Below are 13,411 nucleotides of genomic sequence, written 5' to 3' on the forward strand. Positions count from 1 at the left end.
TTTTTTCAATGTTTTTCTTTACATGTTGTGACCCAGCTACTTGATCCTTTGAGGGACAGTTCTACAAATGTCGCTCACAAAACAAATCCAGCACCCCTCCTTCATTTTGTGGTAAAAACTCCCACCAGCACGACAGCATAACATATGATCTGATGATGATATGATCGTATATTAAATTATTTTTTTAATTTTTTAGGCAAATCATTTCCAAGAACATACAAAACCCTAACCCTGAACCTGAAATGTCCACTTTATAATTGTATTTTGTATTGCCCTGTTTGGCAATGTTTAGCCAGAGCGCATTAAAATAAAAAAAATATGGAAAAAAATAAAGGGACATTTAGAATAGATAAAAATTGTCAGCAGTCTAGCTGCGAGACTTTTCAAAAAAGTCTATGTATCTTCCTACCTTTTTTTTGTTGTTTGGGCAGATATAAAAGCTTGTCACCACAATAGTTGTCCCTGGCATCAGGTTGAGTTTGGTGTAGGTGGTGCCATAGTCAGCAGACCTATAAGTAGACAGACAAAACAAGATCAAGTGGCAGTTGGTGAAAACCTTAAGAATATTTGTGGGGCAGATCAGTAAGAAAGTGCACTTTTGCTTAGGAAAAATAATATGGATTTAAATTTAAAGGGGAATGTTCTGGATACAAATCTCTTATTTGGCAAAGCAAATATTATGAAGTTAAGTTTTTTCTTCTAAGGCTACTTGGTATAATTTGGGAAATAAATAATGCATCAATTATGAAAGCATGTAGCGCCTTTCTAGTGTTCCAGCCACCCAATGTTTTTTTTTTACAAATAAACTGCTGATCTCCCGGCTCGCTATCAGCTCTAACGCCCAGATCCAATGTGCACATTGTTCACCATTGGACCTGGTGAACAAAGTGCTCACATGTGCATGCATATTAGTTTTTCCCAGGTAATGAAGAGACAAAATGCATAAATATATCATAATGACTGCAGCAATTGTGGGGATGTGAAAATATCTGTCACCGAGCCACCATATTGATGCATATTTCACCAGTGTTCCATTATGGAATGTAGCAGAGAGGACAGAACTTTTTATATGCCAACTATAGAGGTAGAAACATTGCGCAGGTTCCCTCAGCAAAACGCCAATGAGCTAAACATAAAGCATGGTGGAAAATTAAATAAATCATTCAACTGTAAAATGCAGTGCTTATTTTGTACCCAGTAAAGACCACACAATTTTGGATAATTAAAATTACATTTTCGGAAGTCAGAATATTCCTTTTGTAATTGAGCAAACTAAACTTTACACAAAAATGTTCTTATGGAATGTATGTTATGTCTCTTCAAATTTGAGAAACCTCCATGATTCAACACTGATGTTTGAAGGCATCAAAGTTACTCATGTGGAAAACATGAAAAGCAAAGAGGAAGCAGTCAGGAAAGATGCAATAATAAACCTAATTTGGGTATTGCTGTGCTCCAGAGCATTATACGGCGAGAATGATCGTTTTGAGTTCGGATAAGTACCCATTCTTCAGCGCTTGCCATACATACCTTTTGATTAATAGACTTTTGCCATTGATTATAGATTAATCAGTTACAATAACTTTGAAACAGAATGGAGAGAAGATGGGAGGGGAGATGTTAGAGCAAAGAGCGAACGAAAGGGAAGAAAGGTTGCTTGAAAAACATACTAAAATTGAATATGTAGCACTCAACACACAAAGAACCTTTCTCATAGTCATTAAGCTTTTTTAAAAATGTATAAAACAATATTTCACTTGGATGTCTTCATTCATACCAGTCTTCCCCCCCATAAAACCATTGGGGGTACTTGTGTTGAGGCCTGTGTTATAAATCAGTCAATAAATTCTTTACAATCCCACGCAATTCATTTCGAAAAAAGGGGGCACGTACAATCTTTCTTTTTAGGAACTAGAAACATTTCAAAATGTGCTTGTCGGACAATAGACTGCACCATGCTAAACCTGGACAGGAAAAAACTATTATTTTTATAAGAAAGACTGGACCGCAATAGACAAAATTCCCTCCAGTTCCGAAGAATTCTTGCTGCCTACTGTATGTGAAGAATTGATCATCACACAGCTCAAAACTAAGCTACCAAGTTTAACAGAAAAACTCAAAGAACCACATTAACGGCAATGGAGTCGATTCCAAGTAAGTTGTGTGCTGGGTAGAATGTTCTAACAACCTTGTTGGAAAAAACAAAAACAAATATTGGTCTCTTGTTACAGAAATTATGCTGAATTCAGACAGAAACCAAAACAAATGAAGGTCTCTCATTACAGAAACAATGTTGAATTCAGATGGAAACAAAAACAGTTCTCATTATAAAGACAGCTGTGGTGATTATGATTTCTGGGCCTTTATTTAGTGTTGTATATTTTGATCCTGGGTGCTGGCTGGCGCTGCTGTGTTTTCAGGCTGGGCGGGGCGACCAAGAGGAGCGCTCTCACTACCCGCACCTGTGGCGAATCAGCAATCCGACACGAGTTATAGCCTGCTGTCTCACAGGCCTCCTCATCGGATCATTACCTCTCGTCGGCGCGACGCGACTCTACGGCACGCGCCAACACGCTTACGCAGCCTTCGCTCCGGATCCTGCACTCGCGACCTTCTCCTCACGAGCCTCTTGAGAAATAAAGATTTTTGTTTGTTGACCACAAGACTTTGTCCCCGGTTCTGCTTTTGGATCCTCATCAACCCTAACAGAATGATCCGACCCGAAAAGATGGATCCAGCGAACCCAGACGCCCTCCAGGGCGCCCTCAGCTCACATGGAATCCTGATTGGTAAACACGATCATCTGTTGAGTGGAGTTATGGAAACCTTGCACTCCCTTTCCCAGAGCGTGCAGCAGATAACTTCTGCACTCGCTCAGTTGTCGGCTCCCAGCTCCAGTACATCCCCACCAGTGAGTAACCCACCTGCCACCTTACCCTCAGTTTCTCCCAAGGAACCCTGGGTTCCCACTCCGGAACCTTACGCTGATGAACCAGGTTCATGCAGTAGATTTTTGTTAAATTGTACGTTAGTTTTTGATCTTCAGCCCGCTAGTTACTCCACCGACAAGGCTAAGATAGCCTTCTGCGTTCATTTATTAAGAGGTAAAGCGGCCCAGTGGGCCACTGCGTTGTGGACTAGCCACTCAGCAGTTTTGAGTTCCTTCCTTATTTTTTCAACGGAGCTACGTAAAGTTTTCGATCACCCCGTTAAAGGACTAGAGGCCATGAATCGGCTATTTTGGTTAAGACAAGGGTCTGGATCAGTAGCAGACTTTTCCATTGAATTCTGGATTTTGGCGGCAGAATGTGGATGGGATGAGCTAGCACTAATGACCTTGTTCTCCAGGAATCTGTCTGAGGAGCTAAAGGACGAGCTGGCCTCTCGAGATGACTCTACCTCCCTCGAGCAATTGATTGCTTTAGCTATCAGGCTAGACAATAGTCTCCGGGAACGGAGGAGAGAACGAGCTGAACGGACCCGTAACCCAGTCCCATCCGCAGGCCTCAGGTTTAGTGTCCCCGCGCCCACGCGCGTCCCTGCCTCCCATCTTGGAGTCCTGCCAGGCCCTCTGCCCTCCAAGCTCCCTCTGAAGAACCCATGCAGCTTGGTCGAGCTCACCTATCTCCCTCAGAACGCCAGCGACGGATGCAACTAAGACTCTGCCTATACTGTGGACTCGCGGGCCATTATGCTGCAACCTGCTGGGCCCCGCCAAAAGATCTAGCGACGGAGAGCACTCTGGTGAGCAACACCTCGTCGTCTCGCTCTCCGGGCCGGATGTCCTTTCCGGCTACGCTCCGGAGCAACACCCAGTCCTACCCCCTACATGTATTTATCGATTCGGGTTCGGGTGACAATTTCATTGATGAGAACTTTGCCGCACAGACAAACATCTCTCTCGAGCCCTTAGAAGTCCCCAAATCTGTCAATGCACTGGATGGCCGGTTAATTTCCAAGGTTCCATATCGCACTGCTCCCCGCTCTGTCACTATTTCTGGCAACCATAGTGAGACAATACAGTTGTATGTGATACCCTCCCCCCTGTCACCAGCTGTCCTTGGCATACCCTGGCTTAAACTCCACAACCCCCTTCTCGACTGGAAAACATCGTCCATTTCCAGTTGGAGCGTCTCGTGTCACGCTCACTGTCTCAGGTCCTCTGCCCCGGAACCCAGTCAGGTTGCAGCTCCTCAGTCGCCCCCAGATCTTTCCCCCGTGCCGCCTGAGTATCTGGATCTCGCCCTAGTGTTCAACAAAGAGTTGGCACGCACCCTACCCCCCCCACCGCCCTTATGATTGCGCCCTTGATCTTCTCCCTGGAGCCCCTCTCCCCACCAGCAGGCTGTTCAACTCGTCCCGTCCGGAGAGAGCGGCCATGGAGACGTATATCAACGAGAGCCTAGCTTCGGGTTTGATTTGTCCCTCCTCATCACCTCTGGGAGCGGGCTTCTTTTTTGTTGAAAAGAAGGATGCTTCATTACGCCCCTGTATTGACTACTGGGGCTTAAATCAGACCACTGTGAAGAACTTACCTGACGGTAAGCGTGTCGTGTTGTCACTTCCTGTTGCCAGCGTGTTTGATGTCAGCGTGTTTGATGTCATCGAACTTTTCACAGCTCTAGCTATACTGAGTTGACTGTAGCGTGATATTTTTCATCACAAACAGTGAATTCTTATCTATGTGAGGCGCTGTTAAACGCCTCACCGTTCATCAAATAGTTGCTTGGACGTTGTTTAGCGTCAACGTTACTTCTATTAGCGTTAGCATTAGCTTAGCAGCTAACCTGGTGATTCCCTACCTCTCCTGCTCTTTCTTGCTCGGTGTGTCACATGTTCAGCTATTCCTCTGCCTCCCTTACGGATAATGGTACATGGTACAAGTGTAGTATATTTGATAAATTGGAGGCGAGGCTTAGTGAGCTAGAAGCACGGCTCCGCACCATGAAAGCTCAGTCGTTAGCCGCTGTAGTTACCCAGCCAACCCCCGTAGCCGGTGCGGGCCACATAGACGTAGCGTTCGCTCCTGCTAGCCGTCCCCCGGCAACCCCCGAGCAGCCGGGAGGCTGGGTGACTGTCCGGAGTAAGCATAAGTCGAAGCACACGGTTAACCACCAACCACTTCACGTTTCAAACCGCTTCTCCCCACTCTGCGACACACCCGCTGAGAAGCCAACTCTGGTGATAGGTAGCTCCATTCTGAGGAACGTGAAGTTAGCGAAACCAGGGACCATAGTTATGTGTATACTGGGGGCCAGAGCGGGCGACATTGAGTCTTATCTTAAACTGCTGGCTAAGGATAAACGTAAATACAGTAAGATTGTAATACACGTCGGCGGTAATGACTCCCGATTACGTTGCTCGGAGGTCACTAAAGTTAATGTGGAATCGGTGTGTACATACGCTAAAACAATGTCGGACACCGTAGTTTTCTCTGGCCCCCTCCCAAACTTGACCAGTGACGACATGTACAGCCGCATGTCGTCATTCCGCCGCTGGTTGTTGAGGTGGTGCCTAGTAAATAATGTGGGCTTCGTTGATCACTGGAAGACGTTTTGGGGAGAGCCTGGTCTGATTAGGAGGGACGGCATCCATCCCACTTTGAATGGAGCTGAACTTCTTTCTAAGAACCTGACCCAGTTTCTTAGTGGACTTAATCCATGACCCAGAGTTCAGACCAGGGAGCAGAGTCGCAGTCTTACACACTTCTCTGCGCTTCGATCTGAGCAGTCACTCGGCATAATGAACCCTATAGAGACCTTGTCTGCCCCACGGACCCAGTTATCTAAGTTAAAGGTAAACAACCGAGGAGTTATAGTAAATAACTTAATTAAAGTTAAAACTAATAATGCAATAGTGCAACAAAATAGGAGAATTAAAGGGGGTCTTTTGAATATCAGATCTGTCATCTAAAGCTGTTTTGGTAAATTAACTAATATCAGATCACCATGTTGATGTATTTTGTCTTACTGAAACGTGTTTGTTGAATGGGGAATATTTCTGTTTTAAATGAAGCAACTCCTCCGAGTCATGTTAATACTGATATTCCCCGAGGCACAGGCCGAGGGGGGGGAGTGGCAGGTATTTATGACTCCTGCCTTTTAATAAACTTTAAACCTAAGGTGGATTATAACTCATATATATATATATATATATATATATATATATATATATATATATATATATATATATATATATATTATAAGCCTGGTTTTCAGTCTTTCGCAACCGACCCTGAAAATAATCCAGCCGGTTCTCTTTGTAATAGTGTACAGGGCCCCAGGTCCTTATTCAGAATTTCTTTCTGAATTTTCACAGTTCTTAACGAGTTTGGTCCTTAAAACGGACAAGGTAATTATTGTGGGTGACTTTAACATTCATGTGGATGACGACAACGACAGCCTTAGTACTGCATTCCTTTCATTGTTAGATTCAATTGGTTTCTGTCAGTGTGTAAATAAACTGACTCACTGTTTTAACCACACTCTCGACTTGGTTCTTGTGTATGGGATTGGGATTGAACATTTAACAATTTTTCCACAGAACCCTCTCCTGTCGGACCATTGTCTGATAAACTTTGAATTTCTACTATCGGAACCACCTCCTCCTGCCAAGGGTTTCTACAGTCGACGTTTATCGGATACCGCTGTAGCCTCATTTAAAGAAGCCATTCCTCTGCTCCAAGTTCAATGCCCTGCCTCAAGATACAAGAAGACTCCTGTGAGAACCTCAGTCCGTCCCAGATCGATAATTTTGTCGATACTGCTACAGGCTCTTTGAGAGTGGCGCTGGACGCTATTGCTCCTCTGGAAAGAAGAATAGCAACAAGAAGGAAGGTATAACCCTCAAACACGGAACCTAAAGCAAACTGTGCGGAAACTTGAACGATTATGGCGTTCCACCAAATCAGAAGCATCTAGGCTAGTTTGGCAAGACAGCCTTAAAACGTATAAGAAGCCTCTCCGTAACGCAAGAGCATCTTATTACTCATCATTAACAGAGAAAAATAAAAACAACCCCAGGTTTCTCTTCAGCACTGTAGCCAGACTGACAGAGAGTCACAGCTCCGTTGAGCCGTGTATTCCTTTGGACCTCACTAGAAACGACTTCATGAACTTCTTCAATGATAAGATTCTGACTATCAGGGAGAAAATTGATGGTCTCCTGCCTTCAACCAGTGCCGACCTGTCCTCCGATGTAGGAACCTTGGTTGCAGCAGTGGGCCCTGATGCCTGTTTGGATGCCTTTCTTCCATCAACCTTGATCAACTGACTTCTTTATTTTCAAAGTCTAAATCTTCTACTTGTCTCTTGGATCCGATTCCGACCAAGCTGCTTAAGGAAGTTTTTCCTTTATTTAGCACATCCTTATTGGATATTATGAATCTGTCTTTGTTGACAGGACATGTACCACAGTCCTTCAAGGTAGCTGTAATTAAACCTCTTCTTAAGAAACCTACTCTTGCTCCAGAGGTGTTGGCTAACTACAGACCTATCTCTAATCTTCCCTTCCTCTCTAAGATCCTTGAGAAATCCGTCGCAAATCAATTATGTGACTTTCTACAAAACAATGCTTTGTTCGAGGATTTCCAGTCAGGATTTCGAGTGCATCACAGTACAGAAACAGCACTAGTGAAAATTACGAATGATCTTCTACTTGCATCGGACCAAGGACTCATCTCTTTTGATGATACCATAGACCATTGTATCCTGTTGCAGAGACTAGAACATTTAATTGGTATCAAAGGAACTGCACTCAGCTGGTTTAAATCCTACTTATCGGACCGATCCCAGTTTGTGCTTGTAAACGGTGAATCCTCAAAGACCACCAATGTTGGTCACGGAGTCCCACGAGGTTCTGTACTTGGACCGATTTTATTTACCCTCTATATGCTTCCTTTGGGCGATCTTATCAGGAAACACCGCATAAACTTCTATTGTTATGCAGACGATACTCAACTGTATCTGTCGATCAAGCCAGAAGAGACGGACCAGCTAGTTAGACTTCAAGAATGTCTTGGAGACATCAAAACTTGGATGACCGGCAACTTCCCGATGCTAAACTCAGAAAAAACGGAAGTTATCCTGATAGGCCCAGAGCGCCTTCGAAGCCAGCTGTCACGTGATACAGTTTTTATGGATGGAATTGCTCTGGTACCCAGCAGCACCGTCAGGAATCTGGGAGTTCTCTTCGACCAGGATATGACCTTCAACTCGCATATAAAGAAGACTTCAAGGACTGCCTATTTTCATCTACGTAACATATCAAAAATCAGGAACTTCCTGTCTCAAAGTGATGCAGAAAAATTAGTTCATGCGTTTGTCACTTCCAGACTGGACTACTGTAATTCTTTGTTATCAGGCTGCTCTTGTAAATCTCTTAAGCCTCTCCAGTTGATTCAGAATGCTGCAGCATGTGTATTAACAAGAACTAAGAAAAGGGATCATATCACTCCTGTATTAACTTCTCTGCACTGGCTCCCTGTTAAATCAAGAATAGATTTTAAGGTACTTCTCCTCACCTACAAGGCACTTGCTGGTGAGGCACCGTTGTATCTTCAAGAGCTTGTAACACCTTATTGCCCTACAAGGCAACTGCGCTCCATAGATGCTGGGTTACTTGTTGTTCCTATGGTTTTAAAAAGTAGCCTGGGGGCCAGAGCCTTCAGTTATCAAGCTTCTCTTTTGTGGAACCAGGTTCCACTTTCAGTCCGGGGGGCAGATTCGGTCAGCTCTTTTAAAGTAAAACTTAAAACTTTCCTCTTTGATTCTGCCTCTAGTTAGGGCTGGCTCAGGTTAGCCCGGACCAGCCCTTAGTTAAGCTGCTATAGGCTTAGAATGCCGGGGGACTTCTTAGGACACACCGAGCTCCTCCCTCACGCTCTCGTTCTACCATAATTCAAGTTTTATTAATGCACATGACTAATTCAGCTTCTTTCCGGGAGTTTTTTTTTGTGCTTTCTCCCCTATCAGGTCTCCGTAGATCGTGGTTCCTTCGGGACCCTGGTCCTGACACCTACCGTGGCCATGCTGACGCCTGCTGCTGCCATCATCATTATTTTAGATATTAATCATTACTGTACTGTATCATTACCCTCTCCTAAAGTCTCTGTGCTCTCCCTCCCCACAGGCTTCTGTGGATGGTGGTTCTATCTGATGGTGGTTGCCCCTGCAGTGGTCCTGCTGTGCGCCTGGCTTACTACTCACAACTACTTGAATCATTTCTGTCATAGGAATTGCATGTATTATACATTGTTCATTCTGTACACATGGCATCCATTGTAGTCTGTCCATCCCGGGAGTGGGATCCCTCCTCTGACGTTCTCCCTAAGGTTTCTTCCCTTTTTTCCCCTCTTGTAAGGGTTTTTTCATTTTTTGGGGAGTTTTTCCTGTGCCGATGGTGGGTTTCGGGGCAGAGGATGTTGTATGTGTACAGACTGTAAAGCCCTCTGAGGCAAATTTGTAATTTGCGATTATGGGCTATACAAAATAAAATGAATTGAATTGAACAAGACTCCCCTGCCACTCATCGACCCCTCTTTCGAGCAGTTATGTTATGCCCTGATCTTTTCCAAGTTGGACCTCCGGAATGCCTATAACCTTGTCAGTATCAGAGAAGGGGATGAATGGAAAACAGCCTTCAACACACCCCTGGGTCAGCTCCCTCCATGAATCGGAGGCCATCCGCGCGTCCTTATAGTCCGCCAATGACTTGTTGAAGAAATGGTCATATTTACGGATTTTTTTCCAACAAAAGCTCTTCAATCTCATTCATTCTCTCGGATAAAATCTTTTAATAATGGCGTATTGTGCTATGAAACCGGAAATGTGAGACTCCGGAAAGGATGTAGTTAGCAGACCAATCGCAGCTGCGGGAGGCTTGCGTAGCTTTTGAAGCTAGTCTAGAAAAATGGGTCGACGAACGCAAGGAGGGGTGAAAAGGCACGCAAAGACACGCAAGGGGCTCTCTGAAAACGCAGAAGCATGAACTAGGCTTAAGGCACGAAGTAAAATGAGACAACAAATGCAAAAATAATCCTACTTATAGAAGTATGTATAACATGAAATGGGCCATAAAAAGGAAATACAGACAGACAGTGAAGGAAACAGTGGAAAAGTTACCCAGACTGAGAAGTGAGTCTCAAGTGATGAGAGTAAAGCTGAAGAGACGATTGTGTCAGAGGTTATCGGCTGTTCCAGACTGTCACCTGGTCTAAACTAGTGCAGGCGCTGCATAAACTCAAATGCATTCATCCACAATATCAGGACATCACTATCAGAGATGAGGCTGAGCTATATGACCCAACACTTCCTGATGATGATGATGCCACTATGGATGAGAACAACTATGATAATGCCAATTTCAGCCTTCTGGTTGTTCACTGTCACAAGACATGTCAACATCCTGTTCTCTATCAAGCTCAGTTTCTGTCTCACATATCTCACATGCATTTTTATCACACGTCAATTTCCTTTTAAATTGGCATTATCATAGTTGTTCTCATCCATAGTGGCATCATCATCATCAGGAAGTGTTGGGTCATATAGCTCAGCCTCATCTCTGATAGTGATGTATCAGCAAAGAGATGATGAAGAACAGGAAGGTGACATGCCTAACTGTGGTTTTGCTCTAGAATCATCTCTTCAGCTATGTGTTACTTCAGAGGACATTTTGTGTTTCAGTGAAGGAGTCTACTCGGTTGCCCCTGCAGAAAGTAACAGTCCAGTTGGTTCCTTCAAAACTCCTAAACTTGAGGTGATAGCTTTCCCTGTGCAGTTCCCTGTGCAGTTCCCTACAGGTCAAAACACACTGTATGAAGGGAGACGTATGAAAGTAACACCCAGAAGTTATTTCAAAGCGAGTCTTTTCTGTGTCTGTGATTGTTTTGCCAGAGACACAAACTATTTGTTCTTGGCACAGTTTGTGACTGAAATACACTTGGCCACAGCATGACAATACATTTGAGGAAAAGAAAGCCAATGACTCAAGACGGACGAAAAATAACGAGAGGTAGAGAAACTGGTGAGGAACAAATGTAGTCAGATTCATGCAGCTGCTGAGAGGAACACCAGCCTAGTGGGATAAAACCCGAGAGATCTTTTTGCCATGATCAGATGGTTGGGAACTCCCACATTCTTTTGTACATTGTCGGCAGCTGAGATGCATTGGCCTGAAGTGATTGAAGCAATAAAAAGACAGCAAGGTGAGGAGGTGAAGTTTAGAACAGCTTGACTGGCCAGCAAAGTGTGAAATTCTGAGAAGCAATCCTGTGACAACAATGCGCATGTTTGATAAGCGTGATGAGGCCTTGTATAAAAGATGTGCTCTTATCTCCTGCACAGCCTCTTGGCAAATTGATTGACTACTTTTACAGAGTTGAGTTTCAGCACAGAGGAAGCCCGCACATTCACTGTCTCATATGGGTAGAAGGTGCACCTGTGTTTGAGGAGGATGATGATCAGACTGTTAGCTTTTGTGTCCAAATGCATCACAGCTCAGCTACCTGACCCACGCGCACAACATGAACTGGACAAGAAGGTCACAGAAGTGCAAATTCACAGCAAAAAACACTCATGGACATGTTTGAAATCTGGTTGCAGATTTGGTTTTCCCAAACCACTTTCCAGAAAGACAATGATATTGAGACCTGGTGAGGGCGTTCATCCACTGTGCAAATAAGCCACTGTGCAAATAGCAAAGACCAAGCTCCAACCACTGAAATTGTTGCTGAAGGAACCTGAAACTGCCTCACTCAGTTTGCAGCAGCACCTTGCTAAATGAGACCACTCCAGTATTAACGCTGCCTCAATGTAATCAACAAATCCAGTGCGGTGATCCGGAAATGTGAGCCAAAAGACTGCTGGGATATACACTCACCTAAAGGATTATTAGGAACACCATACTGATTCTACGTGGCATTGATTCAACAAGTTGCTGAAAGCATTCTTTAGAAATGTTGGCCCATATTGATAGGATAGCATCTTGGAGTTGATGGAGATTTGTGGGATGCACATCCAGGGCACGAAGCTCCCGTTCCACCACATCCCAAAGATGCTCTATTGGGTTGAGATCTGGTGACTGTGGGGGGCATTTTAGTACAGTGAACTCACTCAGTTTACACTGTGTTTACATGATGGTATAATTCGAATCTTTGCTTAGTCGGACTATCCTATCTTTCGGGGGGAGGTGCTCTTATCCCAATATACATGGCAGTGAATAAATCCAATCATTGGCCGAAAGCATGTCATATCCGATACGATAGGTGGCGCTGTTTTCATTTCAACCAGTTGTGATACAGCCATTTCCGCTTGACCGCTCCACCACTACCAACAACAACAACATCAACATTACGAGAAAGATGGCGAACCGAGAGCAAGGTGAAGCTACATCCCTCTACTATTTTTGCATGATGTTAATAGGAGTACAGCGAATGTGAATGGCACTATTGGCTGATTTGATAACGGAGAGAAGACGCCGTCGGGATCTCAAGCATGGAGGCAAAGTCCAGTTCCTTATCCGATTCACCGTTACATGCTGCAATAGTCGAACTATCAACTGGATCGGATCGAGTTATCCAGGGGTGTTAGTCGGACCGCACATAAAAGGTGTTTACATGAAACGGATAATTCGATTTCAGTCCGACTAAGCCAGTTATTCGAATCTATGTAACCACGCTGATTGTCATGTTCAAGAAACCAATTTGAAATGATTCGAGCTTTGTGACATGGTGCATTATCCTGCTGGAAGTAGCCGTCAGAGGATGGGTACAAGGTGGCCATAAAGGGATGGACATGATCAGAAACAATGCTCAGGTAGGCCGTGGCATTTAAACAATGCCCAATTGGCACCAAGGGGCCTAAAGTGTGCCAAGAAAACATCCCCCACATCAATACACCACCAGCCTGCACAGTGGTAACAAGGCATGATGGATCCATGTTCTCATTCTGTTTACGCCAAATTCTGACTCTACCATCTGAATGTCTCAACAGAAATCGAGACTCATCAGACCAGGCAACATTTTTCCAGTCTTCAACTGTCCAATTTTGGTGAGCTCTTGCAAATTGTAGCTTTTTTTTTTCCTATTTGTAGTGGAGTTGTACCCGGTGGGATCTTCTGGTGTTGTAGCCCATCCGCTTCAAGGTTGTGCGTGTTGTGGCTTCACAAATGCTTTGCTGCATGCCTCGGTTGTAATGAGTTAATGAGGTTATTTCAGTCAAAGTTGCTCTTCTATCAGCTTGAATCAGTCGGCCCATTCTCCTCTGACCTCTAGCATCAACAAGGCATTTTCGCCCACAGGACTGCCGCATACTGGATGTTTTTCCCTTTTCACACCATTCTTTGTAAACCCTAGAAATGGTTGTGCGTGAAAATCCCAGTAAGTGAGACGATTGTGAAATACTCAGACCGGCCC

General features: G+C 44.3%; 1 protein-coding gene across 7 annotated transcripts in view; it reads right to left on the bottom strand.

Annotated features, from left to right (window-relative positions):
* sorcs2 (sortilin-related VPS10 domain containing receptor 2) overlaps positions 1–13,411 on the bottom strand; it is a 119,888-nt gene that overhangs the window by 52,936 nt on the left and 53,541 nt on the right. For all 7 annotated transcript variants that reach the window (XM_078105780.1, XM_040181590.2, XM_078105779.1 and 4 more), the window contains exon 3: positions 410–509. In XM_078105780.1, the coding sequence (XP_077961906.1) occupies positions 410–509 (100 nt within the window). The remainder of the gene's footprint in view (positions 1–409; positions 510–13,411) is intronic.

The sequence above is a fragment of the Gasterosteus aculeatus genome, chromosome 7, assembly GCF_964276395.1.
Source record: "Gasterosteus aculeatus chromosome 7, fGasAcu3.hap1.1, whole genome shotgun sequence".
NCBI classification, from domain to species: domain Eukaryota; kingdom Metazoa; phylum Chordata; class Actinopteri; order Perciformes; family Gasterosteidae; genus Gasterosteus; species Gasterosteus aculeatus.